This window comes from Lissotriton vulgaris, chromosome 12 (assembly GCF_964263255.1).
Source record: "Lissotriton vulgaris chromosome 12, aLisVul1.2, whole genome shotgun sequence".
Classification (NCBI taxonomy): Eukaryota; Metazoa; Chordata; class Amphibia; order Caudata; family Salamandridae; genus Lissotriton; species Lissotriton vulgaris.
The window spans coordinates 777,689,994-777,712,726 of record NC_141700.1 but is presented as its reverse complement, the minus strand read 5'-3'; the positions used below and the strand labels follow the sequence as shown (position 1 = coordinate 777,712,726).

At 50.0% G+C, this 22,733-nt stretch overlaps 1 protein-coding gene across 2 annotated transcripts in view; it reads right to left on the bottom strand.

Moving 5' to 3' along the window:
* EPHB4 (EPH receptor B4) overlaps positions 1–22,733 on the bottom strand; it is a 94,628-nt gene that overhangs the window by 14,309 nt on the left and 57,586 nt on the right. For both annotated transcript variants that reach the window (XM_086946137.1, XM_086946138.1), the window contains exons 4-12: positions 20,168–20,323; positions 18,254–18,583; positions 16,302–16,426; positions 12,978–13,140; positions 6,160–6,259; positions 3,046–3,110; positions 1,802–1,915; positions 989–1,236; positions 177–392 (exon numbers count right to left, since the gene is read on the bottom strand). In XM_086946137.1, coding sequence (XP_086802263.1) covers positions 177–392; positions 989–1,236; positions 1,802–1,915; positions 3,046–3,110; positions 6,160–6,259; positions 12,978–13,140; positions 16,302–16,426; positions 18,254–18,583; positions 20,168–20,323 — 1,517 coding nt within the window. The remainder of the gene's footprint in view (positions 1–176; positions 393–988; positions 1,237–1,801; positions 1,916–3,045; positions 3,111–6,159; positions 6,260–12,977; positions 13,141–16,301; positions 16,427–18,253; positions 18,584–20,167; positions 20,324–22,733) is intronic.

The window sequence follows — 22,733 nt, the reverse complement described above, 5'->3', positions numbered from 1 at the left end:
ATATGCAGATGGCTACAAGTTTCACAGGCATTTCCTTTCCACCCCAGGAATTCATTTATTCTTAGGGGAAGAGGCTAATAGAGCTTATATTGGCAGGGATTTCATAAACCTTCCTTCTAAAGAGTGCCACTCCACTGTACCCCCACTCCATCCCATTCCTTGGGGCTCCAGCTTACCAGAGAGCTAGTGTATGTGGGATCAGAGGAGTTTTCTTCCAAGAATCGCGAAAGGCCGAAGTCGGACACCTTGCACACCAGGTTGCTGTTGACCAGGATGTTTCGGGCTGCCAGGTCACGGTGGACGTAGCTCATGTCTGAGAGGTACTTCATGCCCGATGCAATGCCCCGAAGCATGCCCACCAGCTGGATGGGAGTGAACTGACCATCGTTCAACTGAATAAGAGAGAAACAGAACAAAGGGCGTGATAAGAAATGAGAGCAACAATCACGGGCCAGACACGGAGCACCATATACACAAAGGAGTATTCCTGTAGTAGCGGTATTTTTCAATGTGTGAGGGACATTTTAACAAACACAAAGTGTCTCCTTCTCAATGTCTGGAGGGGCCTTACACCTCACTATACCACCCAAAAAATCGTAGTCTTTTCAAACAGGAAAGCTAGAGCATTTTAGAGGTAGAATCTTGTTGTTGATACATAGTACCAAGAGGAGCAGGATTCTACCCCACCCCTCTTCACTCCCCCCTTTGTTTTTTGTCCTTTGAACCCAGCCATGAGAAACCTTAAGACTCCCTGGCTTAAAAACACTAGTAACGTATTCTACTTTCAACGCAACATGTCCCTAGGAAGCAAGGAATCACAGCCCAGGTCGCTCTGCATGGTAACCAGACCCGGTCTGCTGGATGAACAGACCAAGACAATGTAATGGGACAAAGTAGTTTTAGGGATAGAGCATGTACCTCCCTAAAGGTAGCTGAGATGGTTTGGTACCTTGTGGAAACCTAAAAGTTTACATCTGTGGGTGCTTACCCTGAGGAATGAGTCGAGGGCCCCGTTCTCCATGTACTCCGTGATGATCATGACAGGACAGCTGTTGGTTATCACTCCCTCCAGACGGATGATGTTCGGGTGGTCAAACTGCCCCATGATGCTGGCTTCGCTTAGGAACTCCCGTCGCTGCTTCTCCGTGTAGCCCCCCTTCAGGGTCTTGATGGCGACATAGTTCTCCTTCTTGCCTGGCACCTTCAGGCGGCCCCGACATACCTCACCAAACTCACCTAGATAAAGGGGCAAAGAGAAAAACGCTGATGTTAGATGCACATTTTGACCTGAACCGTTCCAAAATGGCTGCCCCTATAATCCCAGTCTGCAAGGTGTGCAATACACGCCACATGATATAGCGTTCACAGCCGCTTTAAAAACATCCCTCACCTTGTCTGATAATCATCAATAGATAATCTATATTCAGACCACAATCAACAGCAACACTTCTAATAAAGTGGTTTATTGCTGACTGCCCCCTTTAAAAAACATGAGCACAGGTATTCTACATGTGTGTCCTTAATCTGGCACAGAACTATACAGGGGGGGATGACTGATGGAAGGAGAGGGCGAGAGAGGAAGCATGGATGTATGGGGAGGGAGGCACAGGGGTTAATGGGGGTGGATGACTTGCAGCACACTGGATGAGTGGTGTGGGATGAGAAGGATGGCTCTGCACAAACTAGTGGAGGAATAGGTGGCTAAAAAGCAAGTTTCTGGCTTGACAGCAATAGGGAGCCCTCACATTGACCCTCATTGGGTTCCAAACTCCCTCCCCCCTCATCCATGCCAGGTGCTCACCTGCACCAATCACCTCTTCGATCTTCACGTACGAGACGTCGATCTCCTTGGCGAACTCACGGACGGCCTCATTTGGGTCCTCATACGTGAAGGGATCAATGTAGACCTTGGTGCCTGAGGAGTGGGCAAAGGGAAGGAGCACATTTAGCTTAAAGGCTCAAATAACTGTGGGTCACTGTGTCTGGGCCGCAAAGACAGTCTCTTCTAAGCTCAAGGCTACAACTGTGGGATAGAATACCTTCTCATTAACTTTATGTCATATTAATCCCAGCCCAGGGGCTTCTGTTTCATGGTCTAGTGGCTGCCCAGTTCTCAAGGGTGATCATGTTTCCATATGTCCTGCCTAACTAACTGGTTCCTGGCCGACAGCACAGATTTGACGATAAAGCAGCCCCAGGGTCCCTCGATCCCCTACCAGGTACAGGAATCTAGCGCTATAGGGACAAGTTAACCATGCTGGCTCTTGTAGCCCAGTACACTGCTGACTGAAGCCATGAGTCCAGCTCTCTTTCCAGTACAACACTATAGCACTTGTTGCTTCTGGGTACCCTTTCCTACTCCTCATGGTCCTTACAGTCTCCCCGGGCCCGCTAGTCTCAGAGCAGGGGAAAAAACACAGAAAAGTATCAGCAGTGGGTAAGAGTTCTTAAAGAGAGACTGAATACCTCACAGCTGTGGCAGGAGTACGGTGAGAGTCTGCACTCGAGTTCTTAGAGAGAAATGGCGGTCCTTCGACGCCCACCAACAACAAAAAACAAAAATAGTGGAAGGACAAAAGTTTCTTACAAAGAATTCCGGACCTAACCACTACGTGGCAGAATAACGCACAGCGTGTGAATATAGAACAGATTCACGCTGCAAAACTGAAAACAACACAGCAGATGGCAGCGGTCGAGTCAGAGTCCACATTGTAGTTGTCAGAGAGAGGCTGGTAACACCACAACAGATGCCAGTGGTAGGTGAGAGTTAGGTCTCTAGGTCTTAGAAAGAGGCTGAAAACACCATAGCTATTGGCAGTGGTAGGGTGAGAGTCCGAACTCTAGTTCTCAGCGACAAACTGATAACACCACAATTGGTGGCACCGGTGGGACGCGTTATCCCCATGTTTAGAATTCTCAAAGGGCAGAAAACCTCACACTGGCCAAGCTCATTAGAGAATCCCACCACTCTAGGGGAGTGCATCTGACCTAGAGGTAGCTGTGGCAGGACCCCACTTGAGAGGAAGGCACCCCCACTGCACTCACCGTGTCCGATGAGGTACTGGCTGTGCTTATCGCAGGTCTCGGGTTCTTTGGCATTTCCCTGTTTCCTGTAGAGAACAATAGGAGAGAAACATTTCAGAGGAGATGTCCCGAGAGAGGCCTGAGGTACCGGATATCGCCCAACACATTCATCCTGAGCACTGTTTAAAAATAATCTCGCTGTCTCTCTCACACAGACACTTTTTAACAATGCTTTATGCACAAGTAAGCATTTCCAAATCAACTATTACTTCATGGGTTTTTCCTGTTTCTTTTTAAAGGGCGCACTTTAAAATGTATTTCTTTTCTATTCTACATAGACCCATATCATGAGCACTGTGGCTTTTATTGCTCATAAACCTATACAGCGAGTACACCAGTTTACATGACCCAAAAAGTGGTACGGCTGCATTGCAGCTTCGGCTTTCTAGAATTTTCTTGCTTTACTACCTCCATAGATGTACATAGAGTGCGCCCTGACCCCTTGTCCTCATACACGTTCGTACAGCACACACCAGTTTGCGTTCCTCGTAGAGCACACATACTACCGAACAATCCCCAAAGGTTTGCATGGAACGCACACGACTGAATAGTCCGAATATACTTACAAACACACCAGATGATACGCAAATATATTTACAGTTTATACTCAATTTATATTCAGCAAAGACTTGCCTTGAGGTGCACACTAAACTATATTCTCCAGAGACATGGAAAACACATTAATGTATATTCCCCATAGGCTTTCACTAAACACATACTTGTTTAACCCCTTCGGTGCTGATGACGGCCCCCAGCCGTCATACATTACGGTGCTCGTGTGCTGATGACGGCTGGGGGCCGTCATGAACCCGCCCACTCACGATTCTGCCGCACAGGCGCAGAATCGCGGCCGCACCCAAGGGGTTAATGATAAAACAGAGCCAAAGTTATTAACACAGTGCATATAGAATTCAACATACCCTCTGACTCTATTCAGAACTTATTACTTTGTAGCCATTCATTCTTGTCTGCAAGCATTACATTCGGCGCAGATAGTGAGTGTTATTATTCCATACAGATGGACTTGGGGGAAGGGCTTTTGTTTGCAACAGGAAACAAACCCCTCACATGTTTGACAGCAATTCAAATGGGACAGAAAGGATTGCTCGGTCATGAGAATGGTTTGTTCCTCTGTTCATGCAAACTCATCTTTACGTCACAGAGTCACAAAGTCAGCGGCTACTGTGTGAGGTTTCCAGGAACCCCACAACCGTGCGGAACGTCCCTACTCTTGCCTTATACCTTTAATTGCCTTCTAGTGAGACAGGTCCGTCACAAACAGTGGTGTGTAATACTGTTCCGCAGGGCTGCTGCTTCTTAATGGAAAATGTTAAACAAAGTAAACCAGAAACTAAAAAAGTTTTCAAACCTAACTGGGATCAGTAAAAGCATATTTATTTTGAAAGAAGAATGTATTTGTAACCTTGTTTTCGGCTAAGTGCAACACTGCACATGTTTAACACACATGATTTTATTCCAGGAGCTAGAAAGGTCAGTCTGAGACATGTTCGTATGCTTCAGCCCAAGACAGATAATTAATTTTTTTAGAATTACACTAAATGTGTTGCATAGACTTCAATTAATAGTATAATCGGAATCTCCTTAGCACAAACATTCCCTTTTTTGTCACACCATTTAATGAACCTTGTAGCACAATTTGATTCATTGAAGCTGTATAATTCTGGTGCCCAAGATGCAGACAGGAAATGCGAGTTCCAATCTCAGCTTCCCCGTAGGAACATTGTGTGATTTTAGGAACATCTCTTTATGTCCCCATACTTAAAAACGTCTTAAATGCCAGGGATAACTGCTAGGTATTACACAAAATATAAAACCACCACACTCCCATTTGATTTTTAACTCGAAGCAAAAACAAACACGTCCTGGGTGTTCTGTGCCCTGGCTTGCTGAGCATTCTGTGGAAATATCCTAAAAATAGATGCTGCACTATGCGGTTCTGGAAGGTCTTCATAAAATATCCTCAGGGTGGGACGAGAAGGAAGAAAGGGGCACGTCTCAAGTTCAAGATGTGCCCAGAGTTGCTTTCACTGAGGTTTGCATGCTGTTCCTGCTAAACATGGTTTCAAGCATCTCTGAGAGGGCTTTTTTTACAGCTGAGGATGTGATTCAGGAAAAGCACTGTGAGTCCCCAAAATGGCACATCTATGTCACCTGAAGCAAGGAGTTGAGTTAAATGGTTGTGAGAGACAAGGGTCTGTGGTAAATGCTACCGTTGGGTGAAGATAGGTGGGATGGTACGGGCAGCACTGGGTGGAACGGTATCCGCACCCTTCATTCAGGGAGTAGAAGGTATGGGTAGCGGCTGACAAAACGCATGGCACACAAGGCTTGGTCACGCGAGGTGTGGTTACATGTGGCATAGCACACAACTTATCACACAAGGCATAGCACATAATGGATCACACAAGGCATGGTGCACCACGGGTCACACATGGCGTGGTGCACCACAGGTCATACAAGGCTTGGTGCACCACGGGTCACACAAGGCATGGTGCACATGGGTCACACAAGGCATGGTGCACATGGGTCACACAAGGCATGGTGCACATGGGTCACACAAGGCGTAGTGCACCACAGGTCACACAAGGCGTGGTGCACCACAGGTCACACAAGGCGTGGTGCACCATGGGTCACACAAGGCGTGGTGCACCATGGGTCACACAAGGCGTGGTGCACCATGTGTCACACAAGACTTGGTGCACCACGGGTCACACAAGGCGTGGTGCACCATGGGTCACACAAGGTGTGGTGCACTATGGGCCACACTAGGCATGGGGCACCACAGGTCACACAAGGCGTGGTGCACCACAGGACACACAAGGCATGGTGCACCACAGCTTACACAAGGCATGGTGCGCCACAGGCCACACAAGGCATGGTGCGCCACAGGCCACACAAGGCATGGTGCACCACGGGTCACACAAGACGTAGCACACAACAGGTCGCACAAAGTGAGGCACACAACAGGTCACACAAGGTGTGGTGCACCACAGGTCACACATGGTGTGGTGCACAACGGGTCCCACGAGGCATGGCGGACAGGTGCGTACTCACCTGATGCAGACCACAGCGATGATGATGACAGCGATGACCAGGACAACGCCCACTGCCGCCGAGCCAGCGATCAGTGCCAGCTGCTCTCCACGCACTTGTTCTGTGAGGAATAACAAAGAGGGACGGTGAGAGGGAGTAGGACAGGATATCGATGCGCCCCTCAGACCACCCACTCGCGTAACGCCACCCAACAAAGAGGCTCACGCCAAGAATTATCAAGGCCTAAATGCTTCTAAGCATCAAGGGGCTCAATGGCAACTTCACACATCCCCTATTTTTGTATTTTTTTGCAGATTCATATAGCGTGAACTCGCTAGTAAGGTCTGTGGAGGAGATAGCATGGTCTCATCCTCTCAGTCCGACCATGGGCTAGTAGGTCTGTGGAGGAGATAGCATAGTCTCATCCTCTCAGTCCTACCATGGGCTAGTAAGGTCTGTGGAGGGGGTAGCATGGTCTTACCCTCTCAGTCCTACCATGGGCTAGTAAGGTCTGTGGAGGAGATAGCATGGTCTCATCCTCTCAGTCCTACCATGGGCTAGTAAGGTCTGTGGAGGAGATAGCATAGTCTCATCCTCTCAGTCCTACCATGGGCTAGTAAGGTCTGTGGAGGAGATAGCATAGTCTCATCCTCTCAGTCCTACCATGGGCTAGTAAGGTCTGTGGAGGAGATAGCATAGTCTCATCCTCTCAGTCCTACCTTGGGCTAGTAAGGTCTGTGGAGGGGGTAGCATGGTCTTATCCTCTCAGTCCTACCATGGGCTAGTAAGGTCTGTGGAGGGGGTAGCATGGTCTCATCCTCTCAGTCCTACCATGGGCTAGTAAGGTCTGTGGAGGGGGTAGCATGGTCTCATCCTCTCAGTCCTACCATGGGCTAGTAAGGTCTGTGGAGGGGGTAGCATGGTGTTATGCTCTCAGACCTGTCATGGGCTAGTAAGGTCTGTGGAGGAGGTAGCATGGTTTTATGCTCTCAGACCTATCGTGGGCTAGTAAGGTCTGTGGAGGGGGTAGCATGGTTTTATGCTCTCAGACCTATCATGGGCTAGTAAGGTCTGTTGAGAGGGTAGCATGGTTTTATTCTCTCAGACCTATCGTGGGCTAGTAAGGTCTGTGGAGGGGGTAGCATGGTTTTATGCTCTCAGACCTATCATGGGCTAGTAAGGTCTGTTGAGAGGGTAGCATGGTTTTATTCTCTCAGACCTATCGTGGGCTAGTAAGGTCTGTGGAGGGGGTAGCATGGTTTTATGCTCTCAGACCTATCATGGGCTAGTAAGGTCTGTGGAGGGGTAGCATGGTTTTATTCTCTCAGACCTATCGTGGGCTAGTAAGGTCTGTGGAGGGGGTAGCATGGTTTTATGCTCTCAGACCTATCATGGGCTAGTAAGGTCTGTGGAGGGGTAGCATGGTTTTATTCTCTCAGACCTATCGTGGGCTAGTAAGGTCTGTGGAGGGGGTAGCATGGTTTTATGCTCTCAGACCTATCATGGGCTAGTAAGGTCTGTGGAGGGGTAGCATGGTTTTATTCTCTCAGACCTATCGTGGGCTAGTAAGGTCTGTAGCAAGCGTATCATTGTTTTATGCTCTCAGACCTATCATGGGCTAGTAAGGTCTGTGGAGGGGGTAGCATGGTTTTATGCTCTCAGACCTATCATGGGCTAGTAAGATCTGTGGAGGGGTAGCATGGTTTTATGCTCTCAGACCTATCATGGGCTAGTAAGATCTGTGGAGGGGTAGCATGGTTTTATGCTCTCAGACCTTTCATGGGCTAGTAAGGTCTGTGGAGGGGGTAGCATGGTTTTATGCTCTCAGACCTATCATGGGCTAGTAAGGTCTGTGGAGGGGGTAGCAGGGTTTTATGCTCTCAGACCTATCATGGGCTAGTAAGGTCTGTGGAGGGGGTAGCATGGTTTTATTCTCTCAGACCTATTGTGGGCTAGTAAGGTCTGTAGCGAGCGTATCATGGTTTTATGCTCTCAGTCCTACCATGGGCTAGTAAGGTCTGTGGAGGGGGTAGCATGGTTTTATTCTCTCAGACCTATCATGAGCTAGTAAGGTCTGTGGAGGGGGTAGCATGGTTTTATGCTCTCAGACCTATCATGGGCTAGTAAGGTCTGTGGAGGGGGTAGCATGGTTTTATTCTCTCAGACCTATCATGAGCTAGTAAGGTCTGTGGAGGGGGTAGCATGGTTTTATTCTCTCAGACCTATAATGAGCTAGTAAGGTCTGTGGAGGGGGTAGCATGATTTTATGCTCTCAGTCCTACCATGGGCTAGTAAGGTCTGTGGAGGGGGTAGCATGGTTTTATTCTCTCAGACCTATCATGAGCTAGTAAGGTCTGTGGAGGGGGTAGCATGGTTTTATGCTCTCAGACCTATCATGAGCTAGTAAGGTCTGTGGAGGGGGTAGCATGGTTTTATGCTCTCAGACCTATCATGAGCTAGTAAGGTCTGTGGAGGGGGTAGCATGGTTTTATGCTCTCAGACCTATCATGAGCTAGTAAGGTCTGTGGAGGGGGTAGCATGGTTTTATGCTCTCAGACCTATCATGGGCTAGTAAGGTCTGTGGAGGAGGTAGCAGGGTTTTATTCTCTCAGACCTATCATGGGCTAGTAAGGTCTGTGGAGGGGGTAGCATGGTTTTATTCTCTCAGACCTATCGTGGGCTAGTAAGGTCTGTGGAGGGGGTAGCAGGGTTTTATTCTCTCAGACCTATCGTGGGCTAGTAAGGTCTGTGGAGGAGGTAGCATGGTTTTATGCTCTCAGTCCTACCATGGGCTAGTAAGGTCTGTGGAGGGGGTAGCATGGTTTTATGCTCTCAGACCTATCATGGGCTAGTAAGGTCTGTGGAGGAGGTAGCAGGGTTTTATTCTCTCAGACCTATCATGGGCTAGTAAGGTCTGTGGAGGGGGTAGCATGGTTTTATTCTCTCAGACCTATCGTGGGCTAGTAAGGTCTGTAGCGAGTGTATCATTGTTTTATGCTCTCAGACCTATCGTGGGCTAGTAAGGTCTGTAGCGAGTGTATCATTGTTTTATGCTCTCAGACCTATCGTGGGCTAGTAAGGTCTGTAGCGAGTGTATCATTGTTTTATGCTCTCAGACCTATCGTGGGCTAGTAAGGTCTGTAGCGAGTGTATCATTGTTTTATGCTCTCAGACCTATCGTGGGCTAGTAAGGTCTGTAGCGAGTGTATCATTGTTTTATGCTCTCAGACCTATCGTGGGCTAGTAAGGTCTGTAGCGAGTGTATCATTGTTTTATGCTCTCAGACCTATCGTGGGCTAGTAAGGTCTGTAGCGAGTGTATCATTGTTTTATGCTCTCAGACCTATCGTGGGCTAGTAAGGTCTGTAGCGAGTGTATCATTGTTTTATGCTCTCAGACCTATCGTGGGCTAGTAAGGTCTGTAGCGAGTGTATCATTGTTTTATCCTCTCAGACTTATCATGGGCTAGTAAGGTCTGTGGAGGAGGTAGCAGGGTTTTATTCTCTCAGACCTATCATGGGCTAGTAAGGTCTGTGGAGGGGGTAGCATGGTTTTATTCTCTCAGACCTATCGTGGGCTAGTAAGGTCTGTGGAGGGGTAGCATGGTTTTATGCTCTCAGACCTATCATGGGCTAGTAAGGTCTGTGGAGGGGGTAGCAGGGTTTTATTCTCTCAGACCTATCATGGGCTAGTAAGGTCTGTGGAGGGGGTAGCAGGGTTTTATTCTCTCAGACCTATCGTGGGCTAGTAAGGTCTGTGGCGAGCGTATCATTGTTTATGCTCTCAGTCCTCGCATGTAAGGAAGGGTGAAGTGTTTCTCACTCACAGACCTGCCAGGGGCTAGCAGGTATGTGGAGAGAGTGGAGTGATCTTTGCTCACAGCCCTGCCATGGCTAGATGTGGTTGGTGAAGGTGGGCGAGGGTTCTGGCGTGGGCTGGTAAGGTCTGTGGAGAGACGATGAGGGTTCTTCACTCGGAGTCCTACCATCGGCTAGCAGGGTCTGTGGAGAGGGGTGGGGTATTCTTTGCTCACAGTCCTACCCCGGGTCGATAAGGTCTGTTAGGGGCGTCGAGTGCTCTTGCACGATCTTTGTTGGGTTGAAGCAGAGAGAGTCCCAGATAAATAATGGGACCATTTCCTGGTCACGTGGTGCGTGACGTGGAGACTCTGGGCGGGAAACGAGCAGAGGATATCCTGCCATTCACCCGCTCCGAGAGCGCCGGGCCTGGACAGGGCGGATCCGGAGCCTTCGAGGGCCCTTTGTCGCAGGGCCCCAGCCTGGGGGTCATAAGGGTGGGCAAGGGCGCCTATGGGGGGCCAACAAGGTCAGGCTATGAGCCCTTTCACTGGGGGTTCATATTACCATGCACGGAGCCCCTGGTCTGGGGGTTCACAATACCATGCACGGTGCCCCTGTTCCGGGGGTTCACAATACCATGCACGGAGCCCCTGCTCTGGGGGTTCACAATACCATGCACAGAGCCCCTGCTCTGGGGGTTCACAAAGAGGCCCGGGCCCCAGCTATAGAGGGGGCCACAAGGCCAGGCTCATAGGCTGGCTCTGGAGTCCCCGACGCCAAGCTTGCGGCTGCCACTTGCATTTCGGGTGACAATGCCAGGCTTTGGGTCCAGTTTTGGGGGTTCATAGCACAGACTCTGGGTCTATAACCCCCCCAAAGGGGGTGGCGTCACAAGGATGCCAAAGGTGAAGTTCAAGATCTGCTGCATATAACCAGGACTTGGAATGCCGTGGAGAGGTCAGAGGTTAACACTGCATACGAACCCCCTCTCCCCTAACCCCGAGATCAGATTCACTTCTCCCAGGCACTCCCAGCCGTCTGGCCATTTCAGAAGAGAAGGTCAAGGGAAGTGGAGGGGAGGGGGAGGGGGCACAAAGACTGAGAGCATAACTCTGGCGCCCAGAGACAAGGCTGACCCCTGACCCCACCGACTGCTTCCTCTTTCAAGAGATTAATTCCTTCTTTGTGCAGAATCTTTTCATCTTTTGTGAGATGAACGCGTTATTGATAGAGACGCCGTTTATTCCACGGGGAGAGGTGTCATTTATTCATGGTGCTTGTTCAGTCTATTGCTCCAGTCTACAACTGACCCTCCTGCATCTGCCCCTCACGTCCTTGTCCCCGCAGCTCCCTGTCCCCACTGTCAGCTCCCTGTCCCCACGACTCGCTGTCCCTGCACCTCCCTGTCCTCTTGCCTCCCTTTCCCCTCACCTCCCTGTCCCCTCACCTCCCTGTCCCCGGGCCTCCCTGTCCCTGTGCCTCCCTGTCCCTGTGCCTCCCTGTCCCTGTGCTTCCCTGTCCTCGTGCCTTACTGTCCCCTAACCTCACTGTCCCCGGGTCTCCCTGTCCCCTCGCTTCCCGGTCCCCTCACCTCCCGGTCCCCTCACCTCCCGGTCCCTTCACCTCCCGGTCCCTTCACCTCCCTGTCCCCGTGCTCCCTGTCCCCGTGCTCCCTGTCCCCGTGCTCCCTGTCCCCGTGCTCCCTGTCCCCGTGCTCCCTGTCCCCGTGCTCCCTGTCCCTGTGCTCCCTGTCCCTGGGCTCCCTGTCCCCATGCTTCCCTGTCCCCATGCCACCCTGTCCCGTGCCTCCCTGTCCTTGCGCCTCCCTCTTCCTCACTCTCCACCGGATCTCTGCCCCTTCCCTCACCACCCCTTTCACTCACCACCTATCCCCCTGTGGACCCCTGCCCTTTCACTCACTACCCCTTTCACTCACCACCGATGCCCTGTGAACCCCCCCCCCCCTTCACTCTCCACCCCTTTCACTCACCACCTATCCCCCTATGGACCCCTCCCCCTTCACTCACCACTCCCTTCACTCACCGCCTAACCCCTTTGGAACCCTGCCCATTCACTCACCGCCTATCCCCCTGTGGACCCCTGCCCCTTCACTCACCGCCCCCTTCACTCACCACCTATGCCCTGTGGACCCTTCCCCTTTACTCACTGCCTATCCCCCTGTGAGCCCCGCCCCTTCTCTCACTGCCCCCCTTCATTCACCACCTATCCCCCTGTGAGCCGTGCCCCTTCACTCACCGCCCCTTCACTCACCACCTCTCCCCCTGTAAGCCCTGCCCCTTCACTCTCCACCCCTTTCACTCACCACCTATCCCCCTATGGACCCCTCCCCCTTCACTCACCACTCCCTTCACTCACCGCCTAACCCCTTTGGAACCCTGCCCATTCACTCACCGCCTATCCCCCTGTGGACCCCTGCCCCTTCACTCACCGCCCCCTTCACTCACCACCTATGCCCTGTGGACCCTTCCCCTTTACTCACTGCCTATCCCCCTGTGAGCCCCGCCCCTTCTCTCACTGCCCCCCTTCATTCACCACCTATCCCCCTGTAAGCCCTGCCCCTTCACTCACCACCCCCTTCACTCACTACCAATCCCCTGTGGACACCTGTTCCTTCACTCTCCACCTATGCCCCTGTGGACCCTCGCCCCTTCACTCACCGCCCACTTCTCTCTCTGCCCCCTTCACTCACCACCTATGCCCCTGTAAACCCCTGCCTCTTCACTCACCACCCCCTTCACTCACAGCCTACCCCCCTGTGAGCCCTGCCCCGTCACTCAGCACCTCTCCCCTGTGAGCCCCGCCCCTTCACTCAGCACCTCTCCCCCTGTGAGCCCCGCCCCTTCACTCAACACCTCTCCCCCTGTGAGCTCCACCCCTTTACTCTCCGCCTATCCCACTGTGAGCCCCACCCCTTCACTCAGCACCTCTCCCCTGTGAGCCCCGCCCCTTCACTCAGCACCTCTCCCCTGTGAGCCCCGCCCCTTCACTCTCCCCCTGTGAGCCCCGCCCCTTCACTCACCATTGGCCTGGGTCTGGAAGTCCATGATGCTGCTGAAGTCGCCGTACCCGGCTTCGGTCCGCGCCCGCACCTGCACCACGTACATGGTGTCCTTCTTCAGGTTCTCCAGCTGCACCCGGTTACTGGGGGTCTTCAGAAACATTGTGGTACCACCGACAGCACCCTGCAGGGGGGAGAAGGGGAGGCTGCTGTGAGCACGTGGGTGCAGCTCTGGCACTGGGCACAGGGCAGGCCTAGAAGCCTGAAACACATTGGGTTGGCCGGGTGCAGAGAATGAGGGGACAGCATGCAAGATGTGAGCTTGGAAACCTGCAGGGAGGGAGTCTGGAAAGATGCACAAAGAGTAAGCCTGACCATTAAAAACCATGACTCTGAAAAGAGAAAAAATACTACGATTCCGGACCCAACCACTAGACCGCAGAATAATGCACAGCATAATGAATCTAGAAAGATTCATGCTGCAAAACCATGACTCTGGCATGCAGCAGGGCACGGGGCAAGCAGCTAGTGGGGCGGTGATACTGCACGCTGCGGATCAGCACTGCATGGCACTAGCAACTTACACAATGTGGCTCTAGTAGCTTACAATGCATAGATAGTCTGCCATCATGGATATGCAACTATGCAGGACCAGGCCTGGCAGCCAGCATACCGTGCATCTAACGCGCAACAAGGCATAGGTCTGCTATCCTGCATAGCACATATGTGTCAGTCCACAAAACCTAGGACTGGTATCCTGCAAGGCATCAACCTCTCATTACCAACAAACAATTACTATAAGGGCAACAACCAGAAATTAGAAAGTCACATTATAGTTTTGCTCGTAAACCACTGATATGGCCACCTGATCAGGAGATATTTAAGATTATGATATATCAAAATCAGGACCTGGCAAACAACATATTTTGCTATGCTACAAAAAGGAGGACTTAAAAAAATATTTTAGAATACATTTAAAAATAATAATCTCTTATTATGCGTGTATAAATCCAGCACATCTTTTTTCCTGTTATTTCATTAAAACTGCTCCTATTTAGAGCAAACATACATGAGTTTCATGCATTCAGTCACAAGTCCTCATCACGATCTTGAATATGTCTACTTATTTGTAGACAATGCCATTAGATTAATTCCAGCAGCAGTGTTGTGCTGTTGCTACAACATCCGATAATATTATATTCTTATGAACAGTACTCCAAAAATCATGTTGGCAATTACTAGCTGTTTCGGCACGCTCGCGAACAGTGGAAAGGAGCCTTCATCAGGACAAACATGTTCTACCTAAAAGTATAGAAGAATCTGTATTAATTAAAAATGATTAGGTCCTTTGGAGATGCGCTATAGTTCTAAGCCAACCTTTAGGCCTTGAAGTGGAGCCAGTGTGTGATAATAAAACATTTTATTTCAGTTTGGTGTTCCCCGTTTAAAAAATATAATTACTGAGATTTTTGTTTTGTTTACGCGTCTGTGAGTTTAGCTTTTTATGCTTGAAGAGGCATTTGACTTTCTTTTTTTCTTAAATATTTCTGCTGGTATCATTTGTGTGATGAGAAAACGAAAGCAACCCTGGTGTGTGATTCAAGGGAAACAATCTGGCAGCCTACAACGTATGGTTCTGGAACTTGCAAGGCGACACTGGAGAAACCAACAGTTTTTAATAGGGCAGTCTGAAAGGTACAGCTCAACCAGCCTGTGAGGTGCAGCTATTCATGTGAGCCTGGGTAAGACAGACAGCTTACCTGCTTCATTTGACCTCAGCAATTCAGGCTTAGGGTCACAGTTCAAGATGGGGGGGGGGGGGGAGCATTAAACGAGAATAGTGTTCAAGTCAATCCAATCCTATAAACTCTGAATGTATTTAATTTACCAACCTCAGAAGCATGGAAGGCTGAGTAAGCCTTGTTGGATTGGAGTTTGCAACCTACAGCTCTCAGCATGCTTCACCAGCAAACATTCAGCTCACTTTGCTATTATGTTAGCTGATAGGTGATAAAAGGGAAATAAGTCATTGATGTGTTTGTCTTTTAAATGTTAGAAGTTCTTCTGTTGGGCATAAGCTCATAATCCTGTGTTTGAAAAGGAAAGTACAACTTGATTTTCCAAATCAGGTTTGGCTTGGGGCAAAGGGCGAAAATCGGATCTCATATGAGCGCCATCTTGGACAGCACCATTTTTTGGGACTGAAATGCTCAAGCATGCTCAACCATGCGCGCTAGCGGAATTCCGCTCTCATGCTGTAATTTTTAAAATTGCATGTTACGTGACGAGCTGGGCTCGTCAACAGCGTGCGAGGAGGCTACGCCATGACGAGCCCAGCTCGTCATCAGCGTGGAAGGGGTTAAAGGTCCAAAATGTTATGCCACCTCTCTGCATCAGGAAATGGGTGGGCACTGCCATCAAAACTAATTGCAGCCCCCCACTCTTTGTGCGCAGAAGTCAAACCAAGCGCCCTAGCGCCTCGAAGCGCCTGCTGTACGGCTGTTCCTGCCCCAGCCTCACCACACTTTCACAGGCACTGCCTGTCCCACCTGTGACCTACCTATTTTCGACAGCACTCTACTTTTTTGCTTTGTCTGATATTTAGCAACCTTTCCCTGTCTGTTTCCAATGTTTCCTTCCTTCAGTTTGGCCAAAAAACACACCCTGGGAAGACATACCCTCCAAGAGAGACGCATTAAAAAAACATACCTCTCCTAAAATAAAGTAGAAATAATAATGGAAAGAACAAAGGCTGTGTTGACAAAAGCAGGATCTTGCTGGAGCAGGAAGTGATGTCGGCGAGGTTTGGTCACCGATGCCAGCTTTTATGAAGGAAACTTCTATGCAGCCAGGGAGGCTGGGGGAGTAAGAGGGAGGGGGTTTCCAGGCATGGCACAAAAGAGGCCTTTCATGGTATGGCGAACGGACAACTCGAGGAGCCAAGCAGGGCCTGGATGGGCATGGCTGGGCCAGGCAGCAGCACAGACCTGCCCTTATATTTCTAAAGGCACATGCCATGCGCTCCGCCGCGCCAGGCCTGGCCACTTCTCCATATTCTGAGACTGCAGGGCCCCCTCTTGCAGCCCCCAGTGAGATTCACAGATACTGCATTAAGCTGTGGGGTGACTTGTCCTTGGAGACCTGCACACACACACACACACACACACACACACATACACATACTCCATTACACTGGATGCTGGGAATGGTTTTAGTGACAAGGAGCCCCCTGCTTCTGAGGGATGCACACTCTGCATTACTCTCAGGTGCTGGGGAGGATTTGTTAGTGACAAAGACACCCCCCCCCCATCTGAAGTGTGCATAAACACTGTCGTGTGTACATACCTTTTCGTAATATTTGACCTCGTAGTCCAGCACGTTGCCGCTCGGTGGCTGGATGACCGGCCAGGTAAGTGCGATGCTGCTGTCCGTCGCCGTGGTCTTCTGGATGCCAGACACCGGCAGGGGCACTGCAAGGTGGGGGAGAGAGTTAAGAGATGTGAGGAGGGCAGTGCCATACATACTGTAATCAGTCGGTCCCATCGTACTGAGGTGCTGGCTAAAGGGAGTGAAAACACTCCTAGGAAAGTGTGTGTCAGGGTGGATAATAGCTAGGGGATCTTCCTTAAAAGATCTCCGCTAAAGAGCCCTCTCACGGGGCCCACGAGGAGCTAAGCCCGATGATGAAGCATGACACCCTCGTGGGTGTTTGAGGGCTCTACTTTCTAATAAGAAAGATCCATCCCCCTAGCTATTATCCACCCTGATGCACACTTTCTTAGGAACAGTTACCCTCCGAGTGGTTTCATATTTGGTCATGGGAGGAAGGGTACTGGGCCTTTTACTAGCTCCCTGTCCCCCTCTTTTGCGATTGATATTGGCTAAAGGTTGGACAATCTTCAGGGTCTTGGGATTTGGACATGGTAGTGAGTCCTGAGAACTGGGCACAATGAGTGAGGGTTTGAGGGCATGGGGTTGGTGCTTGGTGCCGTGTCCTGTAAGTCAAGCACGGTGAATGTTCCTAGAAGTAAGTTACAGTGAACTTTCCATGAGGGCAGGAAAGGTGCATGGTCCTAGATGTCAGGCTAGGAGCAGAATGCAGGAAGGTAGGCACAGGTCTGGAGGTCAGGCATGGCCCTGGAGGCAAGGCATGGTGCATGGTACAAAAGGTCAGGCATTTTGCAGATGGTTGAAAGATAGGCATGGGTCTGGAGGCGCTGCATGGTGAGGCATGGTGCAGATTGCTGGAAGGTGGTCTTGGAGGTCAGGCATGGTACAAGATGTTGGAGGTCTGGCACCGAACAAGATGTCATAGGTCTGGCATGGGCCTGTAGGTCAGGCATGGTGCAGATGGCTTAAAGACAGGCATGGGTGTGGTGCTGCTGCATGGTGTATGGTCAGGCAAGGTGCACACTACTGGAAGGAGGCATGGACTTGGAGGTCAGGCATACTGCATGTTTTGGAGGCCAGGCATGGTGCAGGATGATGGAGGTCTAGCACCAAACAGGATGTCATAGGGCATGGTGCATGGTCAGGCATGGGCCTGTAGGTCAGGTATGATGCATGCTCAGGCATAGCGAATGGTCCTGGAGGTCAGGCATGGTGCATGGTCCTTAAGGTCAGGCATGTTGCAGATGGCTATAAGATAGGAATTCGTCTGGAGGTGCTGTATGGTGCATGGTCAAGCATGGTGCAGATTGCTGGAAAGTGGCATGGGCCTGGAGGTCAGGCATGGGCATGGTCTTGGAGGTCAGGCATGGTACAAGATGCTCGAGGTCGGGCACCGAGGAGAATGTTATAGATCTGGCATGATGCATGGTGCCAAATGCTGGAAGGTAAGCATAGACCTGAAGGTCAGCCATAGTGAATGGTCCTGGAGATCAGGTGCGGTGCATGGGCCTGGAAGTCAAGCATGGTGTTGGGTTATGGGGCTTGGGTTGAGGTCACATATGGTGCTGGTTCCTGGGGGTTTTAATCATGGGCAGGGTCCTGAGGGTTACGGGGGGCACTCACTCCCTCAGCTCCCATAGGCCCTTAATCCCACAGATCCCAGCGGGCCCTCAGTCCTACAGCTCCCAGCAGTCCCTCACTCCCACACCTTCTATCGGTTCCTCGAGCTCTCAGAGGGCCCTGGCTCTCTTAGCTCACGGAGGGACCTCACTTCATCAGCTCCCATAGGGCCCTCGGTCCCACAGGACCTCAATGTATATTCCCACAGTTCCTTTCAGTCTCACAGTCCCAGTGGTCCGTGACTTTGCAAACTCTAGAAGGGCCCTTCCAGCTCTAGGCTCTCTTACCGTCCTTGTTGGTGGTGATGTTGACAGACTCGGAGTGCGGCATGGTAGAACTCTCGCCCGATACCCCGTTCAGGGCCTGGATCTCGAATGTGTAGGTGACATACTGCTGCAGGCCGTGGATGAGGAGCCGGCGCTCCGTCAGCCCCTCAGGCCGAGCGCCATAGGTGACTTTACTGCATGCGCGGCAGAGCTGCCGCTCCGGACACTCCTGGCACAGCACGGTGTAGGTGACATCGTTGCGCCCACCGTTCTCCAGTGGCTCACTCCACTCCAACGTGGCCGACGTGCCATTAATTTTGGCCACAATGCTCCGTGGTGCCGAAGGCGTACCTGTGGGAGCAGCGAGAAGACAAGATGGCTGCAACATCAGAGCTACCCCAAGGCTACAAGTACCAGAGTGCACTGCGGCAAACTCAGACCCACATGAAGCATGCAATGCCTCCAGCATTCAACAAAACACCCATTTCATAACTAGGAGATATCAGAGCGACCAGCAGTAGAAGGTAATGGCTGGAAGGCAAGCACTGGCTGTCCGATCGCCACAAGATAGTATGCTGGCAGCGTACAGTAATGAGCTCGGATGAGCGATCAAAAGGAATTGCGGGCATGAGTAATCGCGCCTCGACGTAGGTCCCTGTGACCGTATCGGACACGCCGCTGTTACAATGACCAACGCTGAGGCACAATCACTAATGCCAGCATTTCCTTTTTGATCGCTCATCCGAACTCATTACCCCATGCCGCCAGCCTACTACCTTGCGGTGAACCTCGTATGACACTCATCCCCTACCAGGCTGCCGTATCAGAAACGCTGCGGTCACAACGACCTACGTCGAAGAGCGATTACTTACGCCTGCAATTCCTATTTTGATCGATCATCCGAGCCCATTACCATACGCCGCCAGCATACTATCTTGTGGCGATCTGACAGCCAGCACTTGCCTTCCAGCCATTACCTTCTACTGCTGGTCACTCTGACCCCGCAGTTGGCATCTAAACTCAGGCATGTAACCTTATGTCCTGATGATGATCCCACTATCTTACGTATGGGATTGAAACGTCGTTGACTCTTTGACACCTTAACACAATCCTATCTATCATTTTAAGTGTGCTATGGTGTTTTTCTTCATTTATGCTTGTCAATGTGTTGATTTCTTTTTCAAGCATTGAGATATGCCCGAGTCTTTCTGTTTGTTCGTACTCTGATTTACACAGTGTTTGTGTTCCCACTTTATTGTTGTGTCAGATTCTCCTAAGATTAAAATATCCTCGTCCGGCTGGACAATGCAATATAAATTTCATTGTATTTTTATATTTATTGATGCTCGCCTATTCCCTTTGTGAGGAACCACTGTGTTTGTAAAATCCATGTGGCTACCCTGCATAGGTGTGTGACTATTCTCTGCCTGTGTGTGATTGCTCTCTGACTGACTGCCTGTCACTGGTCCCTGACTGCCTGAATGCATCTGTTTTAAGTGCCTATGTGTGACTGCTATTGACCTGCCTTTTACTGCTTTCTGGCCCACGAATAACTGTTTTCTCATGGTCTATGGGCCACTACTCTCAGAGAGAGAGAGAGAGAGAGAGAGAGAGGGAGAGAGAGAGCGTAAGACTGCTTGTGATTTGTTTTATGCCTGCCAGTGTGCAGCTGCTCTGAACTCCTGCATGCAACTGTTTTCTGACTACTACCTGCATAAAACTGCTCTGAATGTGTGAATAATATCTGCCTGTGTGTGACTGCTGCCTGGTCTCTCGTGGTTTCTGCAGGACTGCTCTCTGTCACGTGGGACTACCCCTTCCTTACAAGCCCTGGGTTCAGCATAGGTCTACGGTGACAGATGCCCAGATAGGGGTGCACAAGGGTCGCCCCTTCCTCCCCACCCCTGCCTGTCCGTTCCTTCCGGGTGTACTCACTGGTGCACTGCCTGTGCGGAGGATCACTCCTGGCGCGGTAGTAGCCGGTGCGGCAGGAGCAGAGCGCGGCACCCTGGTTCACAGACTGGCTGTTCAGGGGACAGGGCTGGCACAGGCCCTCACCCTGGTTGGCTTTGAAGAATCCCAGTGGACAGGCTGCAAAGACAGAGAAAAGGAGGTGTAAGACAACGTATGCTGACAATCACCGTTCTAACCAGACATACTCCTGCAACAGCTGCACCGACAAGCCCCACAGGTGTGCCACTCAACTGTACAAAAACGGCAAAGTTTGTGGTAAAAAATGTCACAAAAATATGATTTATTTGGCATAAGAATGTCACTCATTTGGATCTCACTCATTGTGGCCAGGAATGTCACTCATTTGGGGCGGGAATGTCACTCATTTGGCGTCTTTTGACTTATATATCTTACATTAACCCAGCATACACCGGGAGCACAAGGCATTGGTGTACACACCCCCTTGCCACCCAAGAAGCTATAGGCCCCATAGCCAAGCTGGAAACGCCCCTCAACATGTTCCCCTTTCGCGGTTGGTGTCCAAACTAACCACGTGCTGGATTGACGATTATGCGTCGGTGCAAGGTGGTTCACCACCTTTGTGAAAACATGATGATGACGTCTCTGGACTGACAAATGCCCAACAGGTTTTACAAACGTAGCCAAAGTAAATTAGTCTGGGTTTGCAAGTGTGCAATAAGTTTTTTTTTGGGGGGGGGTGGGGGCGGGGCGGGGTTGACATTTGAAATATGAAAACATAATGGAGAGGCCCAGCAGCCCTGGTACTGCAGTGAACTTCTTTCAAGTGGCCTTGCACAAGTGAGCTGTTGTTTACAGGGCAAGTCAAGGATGAAGTGAACTGACCCATCGTCCCATGGTTTACGCTGTGGTTGGTAGACGCACAATGTGAATGACACTTGAATAGACCAATTAAGAGGGCTGATGGATGTATGAATCCCTGTATGTATCATTATGAAAAAAAAATTCAAGCACCGGGGTCTGGCAAGACAGCCAAAGCGGGCTTTAGGCCAAACATAAAAATCAACAACATTGACACAGAACGGTAAGAAATTTCGGATCTGAAGAGAAGATAACAAAAAAATTGTTCAAACAGCGCCTAATATATTAGTAATGAAAGTATATTTAATTTACTCATAACAAATGGTTTGTAAAATAAAAAAAACTGTAGTTAGGGAGTCTGCCTTCTCTGTCTACTACAACCCTTCTGATAAAATACTCACAGGAAATTGGTCATCCAGACAATGGCATTCCAAGTGTTTGCCTTCAGGGCAGAAGCCCCTGACATGGATAACTTTCAACTTCCTTTGTTCCAACCTTTCTTCTTTCTTTGACCCATGCTTTGTTTTAAAAAAATTGAAGAATTTTGAACTTCCCCCTAAAATATTCCACAACAGGAGATAATAAAATATATGCTTCCTGTGCGAAGCATAACATGTAAGGAGAGACGCAGGTATGAGTGAACCCCAGAGGGAACGGGTTCTTCATATGAGCATGAAAATGGACAATAAATAAATCTGATGTTTGTTACAGGGATGTGCATAGCGCCGTGTTGACTTTCACATGACCTTGCAGCGATGTCTGGGTTGAGATCCCTTCTCCCCTGGTCACAGAAATTCCAACGCTGAACAGTCTGTTTTCTGTGTTTATGGAGATGGCTCTTGAGCCTGCGGCTTTTGTGGCAGTGTTTAGCTGTATGCGTGTTTTGGTGATTTGTATTCACTGTATGCCCCCCCCCCCCCTCTTTCCGTGGGGTGGTGGGGGAGGGGGGGGGGGGCTGAATCTTTAGCTGCCAGTAAATTGCTTTTATGCCCTCTGCTTCCCAAGAGCATGATTCGAACAACTGACGTTGCAATTAATTTTTCTTCGGTTTTAGATAATGTAAGTATTCATAGTGGCCCGTGTATACATGCCGAGAAAATGCTGCATATATAGAATATGTTGTTTTGTGTTATGCATTTCTGTATATATAATGTCATTTAATAAGGCAGGTATGTTCATGGGGACTGTAAAGTTTAATAAACTTTTTATAAACTTGAAACTTTAAGGATATCGTGGAAAGGTGAGCGTGTGAATTGAGGGGCAAGGAGTTCGCCCACAAAAATAAAAAGAAACGGGAGAAAAGACGAAAAATAGAGGCAACAGGAAGAGGAGAAAGAGAGATTTCTGAAGAGATCTTAAAAAGAGGATAGTATCCCCGTTAAAGAAATATATTTAAATGCAAAACACATTTCATGAATTCATGAAAAAGTTAATTTGAAAGAACGGTTTAATGAAGGGGAAGAACTAATTGGAAAAATGTCAACATATGTTGCTCAGGCCTGGGCCTGACATTTGTCAGAAATCTTCGTGAGCTATCGAGCGCCTGTCTCTGCTCCCCCAACTGCCCCCTCTAAGCGCCCGCTAATTAGAGTCACTTTGAGACGCACAACCTTTGCCCCTTTAACCACTGTTATAATCCGCCCTCCCCCAAGCATGCAGCGAGGCCTCCAGAGGGGGAGGGTTTCCCACTCGCTGTCACTCCTCTTGC